We start from the raw sequence: 18316 nt of genomic DNA, 5'->3' as shown, positions 1-18316 counted from the left end.
GCGATCTCTCTACAGGAGATAGGGTTGTCATCAGCTCAGGGAAGGTTGCGGGCACTTCTTCCCCCCGTTCTCCTCCCAGCGAGCCCGCCTCCATATTTCCAAGGACCCGAAATACATGTTCTTCCATCGGCCCAGCCAAGGTTTGTGGAGAGGATGTCTCTGGAGCTAGACCCATGCTATAATTACACAATGTTGGGTTCCATATTAGGTGCTACAACCCAAGAAAGAGATCTAGGCGTCATAGTGGATAACACATTGAAATCATCGGTTCAGTGTGCTGCGGCAGTCAAAAAATCAAACAGAATGTTGGGAATTATTAGAAAGGGAATGGTGAATAAAATGGAAAATGTCATAATGCCTCTGTATTGCTCCATGGTGAGACCGCACCTTGAATACTGTGTACAATTCTGGTCGCCGCATCTCAAAAAAATATATAATTGGCGATGGAGAAGGTACAGAGAAGGGCTACCAAAATGATAAGGGGAATGGAACAGCTCCACTATGAGGAAAGACTAAAGAGGTTAGGACTTTTCAGCTTGGAGAAGAGATGGCTGAGGGGGGACATGATAGAGGTGTTTAAAATCATGAGAGGTCTAGAACGGGTAGATGTGAATCGGTTATTTACTCTTTCGGATAATAGAAAGACTAGGGGGCACTCCATGAAGTTAGCATGTGGCACATTTAAAACTAATCGGAGAAAGTTCTTTTTTTCTCAACGCACAATTAAACTCTGGAATTTGTTGCCAGAGGATGTGGTTAGTGCAGTTAGTATAGTTGTGTTTAAAAAAGGATTGGATAAGTTCTTGGAGGAGAAGTCCATTACCTGCTATTAAGTTCACCTAGAGATAGCCACTGCCATTAGCAATAGTAACATGGAATAGACTTAGTTTTGGGGCTGTACTTGCCCCAGGTTCTTATGGCCTGGATTGGCCATGTTGGTAACAGGATCTGGGCTGATGGACCCTTGGTCCTGACCCAGTATGGCATATTCTTATGTTCTTATGACCCAAAATACATGTTCATCCATCAAGAGCCCAGCCAATTTTGTGGAGGTATGTCTCCGGAGCTAGACGCTCCCTATTGCCCTAGCTTGCGGACAGAATGAGGCATTAATCCAAAAGGAAAAATTCCAGTAAAGGAAAAGATGGAATCAGGGCTACAAGCTATGTCACCATCTTGGATCCCCAGGGTACCTATGATATGTATGTCATGATGTAAACCGTTGTGATCTTTCTTGGAACGATGGTATATAAATGGCCAAGTAAATAAAAAAATAAATAAATAAAGTTCAATGGTTCTCTGAAAAATCCCCCCTAATCAGAATATTTAAAGTTTGATGGACCGTAATAAAAGAAGACTGATCAGAAATATTCCACCATCAGTTACTGACTTTCTCTCTCTGGGGTAGTCTCACCCTTATTTCTTCATACTCATCACCATCTTCTGTCCCACCCTCAGAAATTCCCAATTCTAGTGAATTTCTCTCTGCTACAATTGTATTTGTAAAGAGAGTTTGAACCTTGGCACATGTGAGGGTTCCTCTCTCTAAAATGCTTCACACTGCCACAACTGAAGCTCTTAGAATTTGAACATGTGACCCTTTGGGCTCTAAAACCAATGATTCTACTGTTGGCTGAGCGTGCAGGATGCTCCCAACTACTTTAGGCTGAGCGTGCGGGATGCTCCCAACTACTTTAGGTATGTCATTCATATATCTTCCCTCTCATGCTGCCCTATATGGCATACCCTCCTGCTGCTCGGGACAGAAACTGCTCTCTTGTTAGCACCCATCCCACCATTGGTCCAGGCAGCATGCAAAATCCTACTTTTGACATTATATGTGAGGATTCGGCCCTCACTGAAACACTCCCCTATGTCTGTCTCCCAATTTGGGATATCAGAATCTTAACTTGCCAACCTTGAGGCTTCAAACCACAGACGCCACTGCTGGGCTAAAGAAGCAGCTCCTCCAGCTGTACTAGTACAAGATCCCTTTGGACATTAGCCTGTTCCTCATAACCCTGCTCATTGCACTCCACTATTTGCTATTGCTACATGCACTACACTTGGAGCTACCTTTCCACGGTATATTAAACCTAACCTTAATAATTTCTCTTGTATAAAATCCAGCTGCAATATTGAAGCTGATAGTAAGGATTTACTGCCAGAGCATTAAATGGATAATTTATTCAAGAGGGGGAGAACACATAACAAATCTCCTTCAGAAATCTGCATATGCATCTTTGGTGTGTGACTTCTTTTAACAGAGAGAACTGTAAGTAAATTATTTTTTGTTGGCTTTCCATTTCTGTAGAAAACCTAAAGGATCTCTGCTAAAGAGGACTGTTCTATTTTTCACAGGGGACAGGAGTAATATTATTGTGGGTTATACCGCCCCCATGTGGGAGTCTGAAATGGTGGAGTCTCGGGGAGGCCGATATTTAGTGCTACTTAGCTGGATAAAAAGGGACTTATCTGGCTAAGCGGCAGCCGCTGAATATCCGGCTATATTCAGCGGCCACCACTTAGCTGGGCAATGGGCAGATCAAGGCAGGGCAATTTATCCACTTATCTTAACAGGATAAGTGCCTATATTCAGTCTTTATTGGTTAAGTTAACCAAATAAGTTAGAGCTGCTCAATAGCAGGTCTACAGTTATCCGAATGTAACTTATCTGGCTAACTAGAACTTATCTGTTTATATTCAGTGGCATGAAGCTGATTATCCCTTCTAACAGGTCGATACAGAAAAACGCGCAGGAGAGCCGGCGAGCGTCCGCTCTCCGGCGCACGCACAGGCCACTCTCCTGGGCGCGCGATTCAGGAGGGTTGGCCTATGCAAATTAGGGCCTGCGGTAAAAAGAGGCACTAGGGACACTAGCGCATCCCTAGTGCCTTCTTTTGACAGGAGCGGCAGCTGTTCAGCGGGTTTGATAGCCGATGCTCAATTTTGCCGGCGTCGGTTCCAAACCCACTGACAGCCACGGATTTGTAAACGGTCGTCGGCATAATTGAGCGTCCGTCTTCCAACCTGCGGGCCGTGGGCCGATTTAAAAATTTGTTTTTAATTTTTTAATTTTTTATGTTGGGGCCTCCGAAGTCGGAAGGGGTACAGAAAAGCAGTTTTTTCTGCTTTTCTGTACACTTCCCCGGCGCCGGTAGAAATTAATATCCAGCCTTTGGGCAGGGCGTTAATTTTTAAAGTAAAATGCGCGGCTTCGCTGCACATTTTGCTTTCTGGATCGCGCAGGATAAGTAATAGGGCCATCAACATGCATTGCATGCTGCGCAGTGCTATTAGTTTCGGGGGGGGGGGGGGGGGGGGTGGCCGCGCGTTTTCAATGCGCTATTACCCCTTACTGAAATAAGGGGAAAAGCTAGCGCGTGGAAAATGGCGCGGCCAAACCCGGGCTAACAGTGCGCTCCACCAGAGCGCACTGTATTGTATCGGCCCTTATGTTAGATAACCAGATATCTTTGAATATTGGGGCCCAGAGTATATAAATCCATGCCACCTTTTTTTTAAGTTATCCCTTGAAGGGGAAGCATGTCACTATGCTTGCTCCTGGTTTGTTTAGTTTTCTTAGGAAAGGACCCTGGGTATCTAAGGATGAGGCTTGCGAATGGAGAAGTTGGCCTTTGCCTAACCTTGCCGTGTTTTTTTGGAATGGAGGAAGAAGTTGTTCCATCCTTCCTTTCTCTGTTTTTGATTTTCCTTTTATAAGATTTTCATATTTACCACATGCTTGCGTATCCTAGGGCCCGGAGGCTCAGTGTGTGCCATTTAAGAGGAGTGGTGTCTCTCAGCCAAAGAGCACGTGGTGGATTACTATTAGTCCCGGGGGAGGAATAGATCTGGACTCATGCCTGGGGAGAAGGCCGGCAGTGAAGAAGATCTGAGGCACCCGTCCAGTGACAACCACATCTGCTTCATCAGGATATTGCTGTGATCCACTAAGAACTGTGGATTGCTGGAATACAAACGTTTTAAATAAATAAATATTGAAGAGAGGCGTATGGAGGTCCACTCCATGTACCAACAAGCGAAGAAAGGAGAGGGGACTGAACAATTGGACTAAAGCTATGAGAAACTGGACTTGGAATTTGTACGTCTAAAATGAAATAGCATCCCATTCACCAATTGTGGGAGGGAGCTTTAACACTACCCCATTAATTGGACTGGATTAGAGAGAAGAAACCTATTTGACATCAGTAACAGAATACATTAACTGGAAGTTGAAAGTCACTAATTTTATTAGATGATCTGAAGCTGTAAAATGGATTTTAAATACCAAGACCTTAAAACAGGGGTCGGGAACCTTTTTGGCTGAGAGAGCCATGAACACCACATATTTTAAAATGTAATTCCATGAGAGCCATACTAACTACAACCCCCCCCCCCCCCCACCCTCCTGACTCCCCAAGACCTACCAAATTAATTTACTACACCCCCTACTCTCCTGACCGCCCCAAGACCTTGCCAAATTAATTTACTACACAACACCCCCATCCTCCTAACCCCCCCCCCAAGACCTGCCAAAAGTCCCTGTGATCCAGCGGGGGTCCAGGGCTCGCAGACAAATCTTTATAAAAAGTAAAAATCTAACACAAAACCCCCCACCCTCCTGATGCCCCCCCAAGTACCTCCAAAATTAATTACTACAACCCCCACCCTCCTGATGCCCCCCCCAAGACCTCCAAAATTAATTTACTACACACCCCCACCCTCCTGACCCCCCCCCCCCAAGACCTGCCAAAGTCCCTGGTGGTCCAGCGGGGGTCCGGGAGCGATCTCCTGGACTTGGGCTGTCGGCTGCCAGTAGTCAAAATGGCGCCGACGGCCCTTTGCCCTCACTATGTCTCTGGGGTTGACCATTGGCGGCGGTAGCCCCTCTGACATAGTAAGGGCAAAGGGCCGTCGGCGCCATTTTGACTACTGGCAGCCGACAGCCCAAGTCCAGGAGATTGCTCCCGGACTGCTCCTGGACCCCCGCTGGACCACCAGGGACTTTTGGCAGGTCTTGGGGGGGTGTCAGGAGGGTGGGGGTTGTAGTAAATTAAGTTTGGAGGTCTTGGGGGGGGCATCAGGAGGGTGGGGGTTGTAGTAAATTAATTTTGGAGGTCTTGGGGGGCATCAGGAGGGTGGGGGTTTTGTTAGATTTTTACTTTTTTATTAAGATTTGTCTGCGAGCCCTGGACCCCCAGCTGGATCACCAGGGACTTTTGGCAGGTCTTGGGGGGGCGGGTTAGGAGGATGGGGGTTGTAGTAAATTAATTTGGCAGGTCTTGGGGGCGTCAGGAGAGTAGGGGGTTGTAGTAAATTAATTTGGTAGGTCTTGGGGGAGTCAGGAGGGTGGGGGGGTTGTAGTTAGGTTCCTTAAATCCCGTCTCATTCTCTCCATTCCTTCTGGCGTGTCCACTCTGTTGCAGATCTTAGTGTCATCCGCAAAAAGACAAACCTTACCTTCTATCCCGTCCGCAATGTCGCTCGCAAAGATATTGAACGGGACCGGTCCCAACACTAATCCTTGCGGCACTCCGCTTAACACCGCTCTCTCTTCAGAGTAAGTTCCATTTACCATCACACATTGTCTTCTGTCCGTCAACCAGTTTGCAATCCAGGCCCCGCCTACCTCTCTCTCTACTCTCGGCTCCTCCCGCTCACCTTGGACTGATGGCCACCACAGTGTCTGCTTGCTGTTCTCTCCGGCGTCCCCGGACTGGCTTTGGTGCTACCTCCCGCCATTCTCCTTCAAGGTACCTCTAGGGCGCATGCACGCAAGCCGCCCTCATCTTAACTCTACGTTGGCACGAACCTCAGGGGCGTCTCCCTCTTCTGACATCACATCTTCTGGGTATATCTGCCTACAATATTTGCTATCTCATTGCGTTAGCAATAGGATTCGTATGGATGGGATTAGCTCTCCGTTCCTAAGCTACTCTGCCACTCCAGCGCTATCTGGAACTCTTACTACCCTTCGGGGTTCTCTAACGGGGTACCTGCTCCTCGAGGGCCTCTCTGCTTCTTTCAGGTGCTTTCAGGAAACTGGTACTCACTCCTCGAGGGCCCATGTTCCCTGTGTCTCTGCCTGCAACCTCTACGCTTCTACTTGGAAGAACTAACTTACAGATACCATCAGTGAGTACAGATAACATCTCTCTCCACAGTACTGCTTCACTGGAATCAGGTACTCGCTCCTCTAGGGCCTGCTTTCTGCTCCAGTGCCAGACCTCTCATCTAGTGGAATCTCTGTTACTGCTAAGTGAGTACAACGCTGCCGAGTCTCTCTGCTCTAAGGTATCAGGTACTCGCTCCTCGAGGGTCTGCACTCCCTGTCTCGGAGCTTCTCCTATTTCTTCTTTGGGACTCTGAATGTTAATCTTATTGTGTGCTCATATCTCTCAGTCTCTTTCCACTACAGCACTGCCCTGCAGAGGATCTGCTGTTCCAGCGTTCTGTGTGAGATGCACCTAGCCGGGCTCTACAACTACTACTCACTATTGCCACCTCTGGTGGTCACCTAAACTGTCTAATAAAAGATTCAAATCTGTGTTTGTCTATCCGGAGTTTAGCCTTATACCGTCGTCCCTCACGGGACTGCCCCCCGTGGGTGTGGTCAGCTGCCACAGTGTCCAAGGATCCACCCAAACACCATTAACCATAATGCACACATTGTCTTCTGTCCGTCAACCAGTTTGCAATCCAGGCCACCACCTTGGCACTCACTCCTAAGCTTCTCATTTTATTCACCAGCCTCCTGTGTGGGACCCTATCAAAAGCTTTGTTAAAATCCAAGTAGATGACATCGAGCGCTCTTCCTCGATCCAATTCCTTAGTCACCCAATCAAAAAAGTCGATCAGATTTGTCTGACAGGACCTTCCCTTGGTGAAACCATGCAGCCTCTGGTCCATCAATTCTGCTACTTGTAGATAGTTCACAATTCTTTCCTTCAGCAGCGACTCCAATATCTTTCCCACCACCCAGGTGAGGCTAACCAGCCTGAAGTTTCTAACCTCCTGTCTGCTCCCGCTCTTGTGAAGCAGGACCACCGTCGATCTTCTCCAATCGGCACCACTCCCATTTCCAGGGAGCTATTGAAAAGGTCACACAGCGGAGCTGCCAGCACATCTCTGAGCTCCCTTAGTATCCTGGGATGAACATCAGGCCGCATGGCTTTGTCCACCTTCAGTTTTCCTAGCTCTTCCCATACATTCTCTTCCATAAACGCAGTTTCATCCATTCCGCTTCCCTTCAGTTTCTTGTTAACTAGTGTCGGTCCTTCTCCGGGGTCTTCTTTAGTGAATACCTAACTGAAGTATTCATTTAATATTTCTGCCATTTCTTCATCTGTCTCCACCCATTGATCCTTTTCACCTTTCAATTTCAGCATACAACTTTGGACCTTTCTCCTTTCACTGATATATCTGAAAAATGTTTTGTCACCTCGCTTTACCTCTTTGGCAATCCTTTCTTCCGCTTGAATTTTCGCTTTCTTGATTGCTTTCTTTGTCTCCCTCAGTTGTACCAGATATTCTTCCTTGTGCTCCTCTCTTTGGGATCCTTTATATTTCCTGAACGCTGTTCTTTTAGCTTTTATTTTGTCAGCCACCTCCTTTGAGAACCAGATAGGTTTCATTTTTCTCTTGTTTTTCTTTACTTTCCTATCATATAGATTAGTTGCCTTGGTAATTGCTCCTTTTAGTTTGGTCCACTGTTGTTCCATATCTCTCTCTTTTTCCCAGCCTTCTAGTTCTTCCTCCATGCGGCAGGATGCCGCCAGCTCCTGATTCGCACTGCTCCCCATAGGCGCGCGCACACCCGATGCCAGCCCTCTTAAAGGGACCTGGATGGGAAAGTCTCTGTGGCCCCTGCTGATGATCTCACAGTCTTCGCCCTATTTAAAGTCAGCTTCCCTGATGCACCCTGCTTCAGCAACAGGTCCAGCTATCTCCTGTAGTGCGTGTTGCTTCCTGGCTTCGTTTGCCCAGCTTGTTCCTGCCTTTGTCTGCCCACTGCCCAGTCTGCCCTTGCCCAGCTTGCCTCAGCCCTATCCGTCCCCTTACCTCTCCCTTGATGGATAGCTGGTTTCGATCCTTTCCATGGTCCCTCGCTATGCCTGAATGCTGCCTGTCGGACCCTTGCCTAGACCTTCACCTATACCTGAGCGCTGCCTGCCTCTGACCATAGCCTGCACTTGGACCACGACTCTAGCCATCTCCTGCTGGCCCCGGCACCCAAAGGTTTAAGCCAAGGGGAACGTGGGCTGGTAAAGGAGAAGCTCTAGACCGGTCTCTGCTTCGCCTGGGTCTGCCTGGGTTGCCTGGCATGTCTCCTGCCTGCAGGTGGAGCTAAATTCACCCCAGCCTAAGGCTCCACAGACATAACAGTTTGTGGGGCTCCCGGACTGGAGTTGCCTATCCCTGTCTTTGGTGCTACACCAATGAAGACATACTGATTTCCTCATATGAAGCAGTCTGTGGGGGAAATCAGAAGATGGACGGACATCCACATAGTAAAGGGAGATGAAGTCTGCAGAAATGACTTGATCTTTTCTGTCTCCATCTTTGCTGCCAGGACTTTGATTTATGGAGGGAGTTTCCCCATTCCTTGTCTACAGTAAGACTTTTTAGTAGCTAGATTAGTCTTGTAGGTTTGAATAACTCTGCAGGCTCTGATGCCCTTTACCGGACCAAAATAAGAATTATGCAGGGGTGAAGCTGTATATGCCCATTCCAGGCTATACTGGTCCCTTCTGCAGAACCACTGGTCCCATCAGCACCTGCATGGCAAGCAGCAACGTTTCTTAACCTGCAGTATGCAAACACCCAGAAGTATGTGAGCTGCAGGAAGCGGGTAGGAGGGTGTCGACAAACCAATGTAAAGGAAGGGCTGCTTGTTGAAGAGAGCGGCGGCACTCCCTGCCCCTGCTGGTGCTCTCCTATTTAGTCTTCTGGGATACTGGTGATGGGGTAAGAGAGGGACAAAGAGAGAGAAGGTGGGAAGCAGGAGGAGAAGAGAGAGAGGGGAATGGGCATGAGAGAGAGAGGAGGGCAGAAGGAAAGGACTGAGAAGAGGGAATGGGGTGTGAGGAAAGAGGATTGGGGGAATACTGGTGCTGAGTGTGGGGCAAAGGAAGTCAGGGCAGAGTGGGAGCAGGAAGAGAAGAGAAAGGGGGTGGGGATGTGGGGCGAGGGAGATAAAGGGTATGGGATGATTGGGGAGAGAAGAAGTGGTAGACAGGGGGGAGGGGAGTGGGTCAGGAAAGGTGAAGGGAAGGGAAGAGATGGAGAAACTGCTGGGCATTTTGTGTAGGAAAAACGGGATTGGGGGAGACAAATGCTGAGTGAGAGGCAGAGAGATAGGGTGGCGGGCAGAGAGGAAGGAGGCTGCTGGGTACAATGTGCTGAGGGAAAGAAGACTGGTGGATATTGTGCTAAGTAGAGGGTAGGGGGAGAGAGGGTGTGGGAGCAGATGGGAAATAAGAGAGGGTGGGGGAATACTGGGTGTTGTTCTAGTGGGGGATGGAAGGTGTGGTGTTCGGGCTGTTCGGCTATAAGTGTTGTTTTTGTGGGGGGGAGGGGCAGGAGGTGATGTTGGGGTTGCTGAGTCCCCAATACTGTTTGTGGATTGGACAGGAGGTGCTATGTTGTGGCCACAGAGTCCCCGTCTCTCTTGGAACAATGGTGAATAATGTACCACAAACAACTTACGTAGAATTGATGTCTATATAACAAGAAAAAAAAGAAATCCAACATATCAGACTGTAGCACTAGAAAAAGAAAATTGTTTGCACATGCAAAATCCTTCCGTGATCACTGCACAATCTTGCCTAGCATTTACTAAAAACCCTTTATTTATGTCTAAACATTTATTGAGTAGGAAAGACAAAAATATACAAGTCTCATTTTAACCTGGGTATCAGGAGATGGGGCAGGACCAGCATATTGTGACAGTGACATAAAATAGCTAATCAAAGCACTCAGAAGCAAGGACAACTCTCAGATAGTCAATTTGAAGCCGATATGAGTCCTGTCTCCTTTCTAGTGCAATCAATCAGGATAAACAGAAGCTGGGAAGGGGAATATCGGGAAGAATATCCACAGGAAGCACTTATTTAAGTTTCTGTTGGCTCTGCTTCACTTTGAGGAGACAGCCTGTGGCATAAGCTTTATAACAGGATGTTGCTGTCCCATTTCACACTGTACTTGGGAAGTGGAAAAGCCAGAGACAAGGAAATATATTTAAAAAAAAAAAAGAATTCTTTATAAACTAGGAAAAGCAGAAAGACAGAGAGCAGACAAGAAGGGATAGAGTTAAGGTGAGGGTCCCCTCTTTGCTGTTCTAGCCAATATCAGTTTCTTGTAATAAGCATCTCGGTTCAGGTCTGAAATCATCCTCTGGACCCCCTTATGACTTCCTGCTCGTATATGTTTGCATGTTTATACGGGAATGGAATGGCTCTCATGACAATAAATTAAGTTAATTTTATTGATTCAATAGACTTGGAAGCAAAATTATCAATTCTAGGCACGAAAATCCTCTTTCACCTTCTGCCTATCCCACAAAACTTCTGCAGTGGACTTAGTACAGTTTCTGGAGAGGTTTAGCCCTGTCTGCTACTGAAATGTAAAACTTAGAAAACAGAAACTGGAACCATTTTATGGTCTGATCCATTAAACATGACCAGGTGCTGGGTTTTCATCTGGCACCTCACTTGTTCAAATCTATACATCTTTCTAGGAGTTGGCTGCAAGATAAGACAGACAGGAACCACTCTTCTTATAAAAGTTTAGTTCCCAGCTAGCCACTGGTGCCCCTTTCATGCTGGTTAGTGGGCTGCCCAACCACAGCTGGATCCGAGCTCGAGCTTAGCTTCAGATATGACAGCAGGTATCTATGTTTGACAGCAGAGCCATCTGTACTACAGCTTCCCAAACCTGGGTTTTCAGGATGTCCACAAGAAATACGAATGAGGTAAATCTGTGTACACTGGAAATCCAGCACATGCACATGTTATCACACGCATACTCACTGCGAATATCCTGAAAACTCAACTGGCTGGGGGGTCTCTAGGACAGGTTGGGGAAAATCCTGTGATATATCTTTTCTCACTGCTGACTTTTCAGGCACCTGGTTGGGTTCAGTTGCATCTCCGCGGTGGTCCAAGTTTGAGTGTAATGGTACCAGGCACCGTTCTTTTCCTTCACAGACCGGCACCATCGTTTAGCTTTTACTGTACACCGGATCCTTCTTTCAGAAAGCCAAAAGGATTCTAAGTGTGTAACGGGATGGAGCACGACACATGCCCTGTTTCTTGTATACTTTCTCTAAGCATCTGTGTCTTCTCCCTGTCAAAAGCACAATTTTGGATTTGATGGCTCTTTTGGTCTGGTAGTTAGTGTTTCCCCTCTCACCTTGACTAGTTTTCTTCTACCAATGACACTGCCTTTGAGTTGCCTGAAGGTGGGGTGGGGGGAGGAGGGGGAATGAACCCCACTTACCACAAAGAAGTCAGAAGCTGTGCACTGCTTCCCCTGAAAGGTGCAGTTCAGGAGCATGTCCTCAAGCTGGTGACAGGTGCGGTCAAAGAACTGGAGCGTGTTGTAATTCTCCTGAAAGGTATCCGCAGCAGCAGTGGGCATAGGGAAGCTGAAATTCATGTCTTCATTGAACCCCACTAGTGGGCCCAGGTACTGCAGGTCTGAGAAGCTGAGCTGTGGAAACCGGAAGCGGTTCATGTTACATAAGGTGATAGCTGGAAAGGTCAGGTTGGGGCTGTCCTCTTCATCCAGCACTGTGACGTGATGGTACCCCAGGTAGAACTCGACACGGTCAGCCACCTGGTAGAGGAAAGCAGAGAGGGAAAGTAGAAAGACGCAGGCCCACAGCACTTGCCGGAGCCCGCAGCCACCCTCCACGAAAATGTGCCTGGCACCATGGAGCGTGCAGTTACTGGCGAAGGTTACAATGTCAGCTGCGGCTTCCTTCTCCTCCTCCTCCTGGCACAAGAACTCGTGGGAGCTCTCTTCACTTTTCCCCTTCCTCCCCTCATCCAGGGAGTCTTCATTGGAGGAGAAGGACACTGTACAGAATATCTGGATGGGCATCCTAAACTTGGTCCTTCTGTTTCTCCTTAAGCGACTGAGCAAACTGCCTTGCCTTTCAGGCTGGTGCCAGGCGGGCGCCTAAGAGTCTGATTTCCTCCTCTGTGTAAGCAATCTAGAAATTATGGAGAGAGCTGCAAATGTCATTGGAAGCCCCCCTCCCCCTACCTGGCATCACCTGAAAACTTCTCCGTCGCCCGAGTGCTCCATCAGATCTCCAGGATCTCTCGCAAAACACCACTTCAAATAAGTTGTCGGGAGGGAGTATCTTATCTCTGCGAATAGCTGAAAAGGTTGGGAGCTCAGGACCTCTAATCACAGACTGTGTCCTGCGCTGATCTCCTCCTCAGCTCTGGATGAGATTATGTGTGTGTGTGCGTGTGCGTGCGTGTGTGTGTGTGTGTGTGTGTGCGTGTGTGTGTGTGGGTAGAAGCTGTGCTGGAGAGCTGACAGCCACACACAAAGTGCAGGGACTGGTGGAGAGTGGTTAATCATTTATTAGATTCCTGTCTTCTGCTGCTTCAGGGGAGGGGCTCTGGCTGGCTCTGAGAGTACCTGGGCTCGGCCAGCCCCACTGGCCCAAAGCTCCCTGGCACTGGCTGCCTATAGCCATACCAAGATGGGGGGCACAGAAGAAATGCGCCAGAAAAGTGACTTTTTAAAAATCTGCTCATGAACCATCTTTACAAAAAACTCAGAGGGGCGAAGGAATGTCCAGCAAAATAACTTTTGGGCATTTTCTTTTGGACTCTGCGGGGATTTATTAGGGAAGGACGGGATTTCTCTCATTCTTTTTTTTTTATTAGCAACTACCATCCCCTCCAAAATTCGAGTATAAAACAATACAAACACTTCCAAATATGGAGCTCTGATGGACACTGCTCCTGGGGCTTTTACACTTATAAATTGCCATCAACTTCTCCTTTTTTCCTTTTTCAGACAATTAGATAACAAGCCATGGAAAACACTATCCAAACTAGTAAAAACCTATTACACACATGGAGGCAACACACAATTCGACACATTCACATCACAGAACAACAGGCTTTTTCATCTAAGCATTTACGTCATGCAGCTTTTCTTCAAAAGACGCCGTACCTGCTTTCTCTGAACACCTTTCCACCTCGGCATTACACAGTAACCAACGTTCTGCCAGGTAGAGACTACTAAAGAATCATAAATAACCTGTTTGGCCTCAATGAGTTTCTCCCATGTTGTAAAAAAGCTGTCCACTTCTCTGTCTCGGCCCTTTAAAGTGGTCCATTTCTCCCTCCCCAGGAGCCCAGTCATGGATGTGGACCACTGTAGCATGTCTAGGCAGGGGAGGCTCAAGGCAACCTGCTGCCTGAGGTAAGGGATGGTGCTCTCCCCACCCCCCCCAATGCATGACTCAGGTCAAACAATCAAGGGAGGGTCTCTTTGCCATCCTGCTTTTTTTGGCGATTTCAAATGCTGTGGAAAGGGGAAAGCAGGGGCCAGAGTTTCCAGAGGCATGGCAGGTGTCAGTGATAATATTTCTAGGAAGCAGGCCAGCCTGCACACTCCCAGGACCCCTACGACCTGCCTCCCACCTTTCCCCCCACCCCCAGCATTTTCTCCAGGAGAAGTGGGAGTTGGGTGAATGGTGGGAGACTTTGTGTGGCACACTCTCTCCGGGCCACTGCAAGGGCATTAGGTAAACTTTACAGCCTTGTGCCTGCTTCTCCTTGCACTCACCACACACAATTAAAAATTCTACACGTATAATAACCAATTTTACATGAAAAAGGACATTGAAAGAATAGTCTACTGAGGTAAAAATACCACAACCCTGTAAAAAAGCAAAACACAAACTTGGAGTGCATATAGTATTAGGCCTATTGTAATGCATGTTGGATGTGGGCTTTGCCCTCAGAAAGCCCAGAGTAAACTGAATTACAATTACAATATAGCAAACCTCCCCTATTAAAAGAGCACTAACTGCCAACATTCAAAGAGTAAAAACCCTAACTATGAAAAGGCAATGCTGCAAATATTACACCAGACTCTAAACACTAATATACCTCCTATTAGGAAAATAGAACAAGCCAGCTTGCTATAGATCCCTACACAGAAACTATATACCAGCTGGCAGAATAATTTACCTTGGTCACACATGCAGAATACAGACAAACACTTACCAAATGCAAAATAAAGAGACCATAAAGTATGAACAGAAACATGTAGACAAAAAATGAACTGGAAACTGTGTATGCAATGCAACAATAGAAAAAGAGAAATACCATGCCTTAAAACAATAAAATCAAGGAATACCAGTAAAAACATACTAATAAAAAAGAATAAATATTTACTTCTGCAGGAATTTTGCACACAAAAATTTAAAATTCTGCAAAATTCTGCATACTTTATATTGGTCAGAATAACACAATATAAATCTCTGTTTTCGAATAATTAAATTCAAATATAATAAAGAAAGGTTATTACTCAAAGATACAGAGTTTTAAATCTTTTGAGCAGAATTTCCCTAGAAGTACACTGTAAGAGTGTCTCTTCTACCCTCTCTTCCTACTCCCCTGGCCAGATCCCTTTCACGTTGCTCTCTCAGGTCCCAATTCCTCCACCCTCCACTATCTCTCCCCTCCCCCCCTAGACTCAACCCCTTCCACTCCATCTTCATTCCTCAGCCCTAAACTCCCAGAGTTTGACTCTCTCAAAAACTAGCCTCTCAAACAAGCTCCTTCTCTTTCTCATGTACATACTCACATACCCTCACACAGTCTCCCTCTCTCTCTTGCACACACACCCACACAAGCTCCCTCTCTCTCACACACACACATCCCTTCACACAGGCTCCCTCTCTCACAAACATGCACCCTTACTCCCTCATTCACACATACCAGCAAACAATCTCTACTCATATTCACACACACACCCATGGCATGCACCCTCACATAGGCTCCCTCACTTGCAAAGAAACATGCACCTCACTCCCTCATACACTCACACCAGCTTCCAGTCTCTCACTCATACACACTCTCTCACAATCTCCCCTCTCATTCACATACATCCATGGTATGCACTCTCACACAGGCTCCTTCTCTCTCTTGCAAAAACACACATGCACCCTCACACTGGTTCCTTCTCTCACATACACACACACATATACACACACACATACACACACACACACAGGCTCCCTCTCTCTCTCTTACACATACACCTCTGCACACAGGCTCTCTCTCACTGGGCCTCTCATCCCGTTGAGCGTGTCACATCTCCACGAGTGAGATGGGCTCCACTCATGGCTGTAGGGCCTGCCAGATCATCTTTGCTGCGAGAGGGATAGGCTACCTTGCTGCTGCTGGGCCTGCCATCTCTTTGCTGGGAGTGGGATGGGCTTCATTCGCGGATGCTGGGCCTGCTAGGTCTTCATTTCACTTCAAGTGGGATGGGCTCTGATTGCGGTCGCCGGCCCTACCAAATCTTTGCCATGAGTGGGATAGGCTCTGCTCGCAGCTCACAGCCACTTTCTCCAAATTTTGTACAAAAAATTGGAATTCTGTGCAGGAAGGGAATTCTGCTCTCTGCAGTAGTGCATAATTGCCCTAGAAATAAATATTTCGAAACAGCTGCCAATACTTAAAAACTCAAAAAATATAAAACATTTCCCAAACATCAATACAATTGTGCTAGCTCAGTAAGAAACACCTGGGTTTCCCTCTTCCACACAGCTAACTTTCCTTCCAATCTGTCCTCAGGACAAAGATCTTTTAAGTTTGAAATTATTTATTGTACAGATAATTTTCCATTACTTACAATTGTCGCATTCCAAACTCATATGCTTCTAGCAGAGATCTTTGCAGCTGGAGATAGGCAGGAGAAGGGAGATGGAGTTTCTTGGGATTCAGGGTGAGAAGGCAAGGGGTTCTGAAGCTGATTAGTCTTTAGAATTAAAGCGATGAGAAGAAATGTAAAAAAGCTAATTGTATTACAGAGGCTGCATGCACTTCTAGCTTTGAGGCAGCATGCTTGAGACTGACTAACAGTCTTGGAGAGTGATTACAGGAAAAATCCCCACAAGCTGGGGCTAGAGGGCAAGATCCAATGGTAGCAAGCCTAGGATCCATGTGACACAGGGGGGAGCATGAAGAGCAGTTCCTTGAGCCAATAAGGCACTTAAGAAGACTCAAGTTAGATTGAGAGAGCATGCAGACCCTTCCCAATGAGAGAAGCAGGGGGGAGGGAGTTTCTCTTAAAGGCAAAACTCCCCTTAAAGGCAAGGCTCACAGGCTTTTATCATGGGTTACAAATAAGGACTGCACTAGATATAGTGAAACTGCAATGTATATACAGATGCCAACATGTACCCACTGCTGGGGACAGAACACGCCCCGTCTGGTATCGCAAGATACCACTATATCAGATCTTATATCATTATGCAACAATGCAAAGTCCATTGTAACTGGATCTTTCGACGTTCGAGGGAGTTCCCGATCATCTCAGTCGTCCAGTCGTCCAGGTGATAGGCGGTGTCTTCTTCACAGGGTTTCACCAAGCTGAAATGAAAGACAGACAACACAAAGAGAGAGAGAGTCTTTGGTGTGGACAATGGTCCATGAAGTTCAAGTTTCTTCATGCGGCATGAGGAGTACCACCTCATTGATGGGCTGGTAGAAGATCTTGGATCGCCACTTGCTTCGATGCTGCAGAGTCGGCAAGTACTCTTTCTTCCGATGGATCCAAAGGGAGTTGGCAAGCTGTTGGATTTGTTTCCATTGACACTTGTGGAGCTCCCCGCCGTCATGTTTCCGCGTGGCACAGGAATGTGAATAGACTTTTTCATTAAAGGCATGATGGGTGTAATGCTCAACTCTTTATAGGTTCCTACGAAGTCAGTTCCACAGTCGGAGCGGATCTGGGTGGCTGAACCCAAGAGTTGAGCGTATACATGGAACCTTCCTGTCTGGTTGTAGATGTAGCTCAGCACTACTTTGCTGTCCATGTGAAGATGAACGGCATAAATTCAAATGTCCATTTTGGCTGTCGTTAACTCCACTGTTTCCACTGCTAGCGCCGCTCCACACAATTCTAGACGTGGTACGGTGTGGTTAGGCTGTGGTGCTAGCTTGGCTTTGCCGAAGATGAAGTCTCCACGCACTGTTCCTTCTGCATCTGTCGCTCTCAAAAAGCCTACCACAGCTACGGCCTTCACTGATGTATCTGAGAAGATGCAGATCTCTTTGCGGCTGGCTGTATTGAGTGGTGTTAGAACGTGGGTGCGTGGTATATGGAACTGTTCAAGTACCTTCAGGGAGCTCTTCCACTTTTCCCATTCTGGCTTCATTTCTAGAGGTAGTGGGGTGTCCCACTCAGTGGCACTTGACGAAAGCTCTCTTAACAAGGCTCTTCCTTGTATCGTGGCTGGAGTCACAAACCCCAGTGGATCGTGCAGGCTGTTGACTGTGGACGGGATACCTCGGTGAGTGTACGGTTCACCTTGGGTCGAGACTTGGGACGTGAAGATGTCACTCTTTGGATCCCAATTTAACCCAAGGCTTCGTTGGAGAGGAGGTGTGTCCACTCTCAGGTCCGAGTTCTCTGAATCTCTGGCATGATCGTCTGAAGGAGTTGCCTTCGTTGCTTCAGGACTGTTGGAGGCTATTTCGTGGAGCCTTAGGCTGGCGCTTGCCAGTACTGCTTCCTCTGCAGTGGGTAAGGACCTTAGCTCATCATCTACGTAGAAGTCCTTTTCCACGAGGCATCTGGCATCTGCGTCGTACTCTTTATCTCCTTCTTGAGCTGTCCTTCCGAGCCCAGGCGTGGCCTCTGCAGGCGATGGACTATTATTCTCTACCGAAAGGGTAAGTTTGTCATCATCCTTGGCGACTTGAAGCACTGGGTCCCCTAGATGTTCCTCTTCATCTAATGGGGGGGCGATCCAACTGGTATCTGAATTGAGATTCGGTTCTTCGCAGCTTAGGATCTCCTTGGTGCTTAGGTGATTAGGGCATGATTCAAATAGGGTAGGATTTCCATCCTCTGAGACATTCATGGCGAACGCCTGAATGCTTGGTCCCTTTGTTCGCTTCAAGCCGACCTTGCCGACTATCACCCATCCCAAGGCGAGTCGGTAAGCGTAGGGATCGGCTGTTGGGCCATCACGTATCTCCAAGACCTTGGTTAGTGCTGGTGCATCTCTGCCCAATAGCAGCAGGATTTCTGCTTCCGGATC

General features: G+C 47.3%; 1 protein-coding gene across 1 annotated transcript in view; it reads right to left on the bottom strand.

Annotated features, from left to right (window-relative positions):
• Positions 1 to 12424, bottom strand: part of LOC115088758 (acid-sensing ion channel 1-like) — a 67776-nt gene extending 55352 nt beyond the window's left edge. The window contains exon 1 of the mRNA XM_029596992.1: positions 11503 to 12424. Coding sequence (XP_029452852.1) covers positions 11503 to 12108 — 606 coding nt within the window. The 5' untranslated portion in view covers positions 12109 to 12424. The remainder of the gene's footprint in view (positions 1 to 11502) is intronic.
• Positions 12425 to 18316: the final 5892 nt, after the last annotated feature.

The sequence above is a fragment of the Rhinatrema bivittatum genome, chromosome 3 (genome assembly GCF_901001135.1).
Source record: "Rhinatrema bivittatum chromosome 3, aRhiBiv1.1, whole genome shotgun sequence".
In the NCBI taxonomy this organism is placed as follows: Eukaryota; Metazoa; Chordata; class Amphibia; order Gymnophiona; family Rhinatrematidae; genus Rhinatrema; species Rhinatrema bivittatum.
The sequence above is the reverse complement of the archived record's forward strand: the minus strand, read 5'-3'. Positions and strand labels throughout refer to the sequence as shown.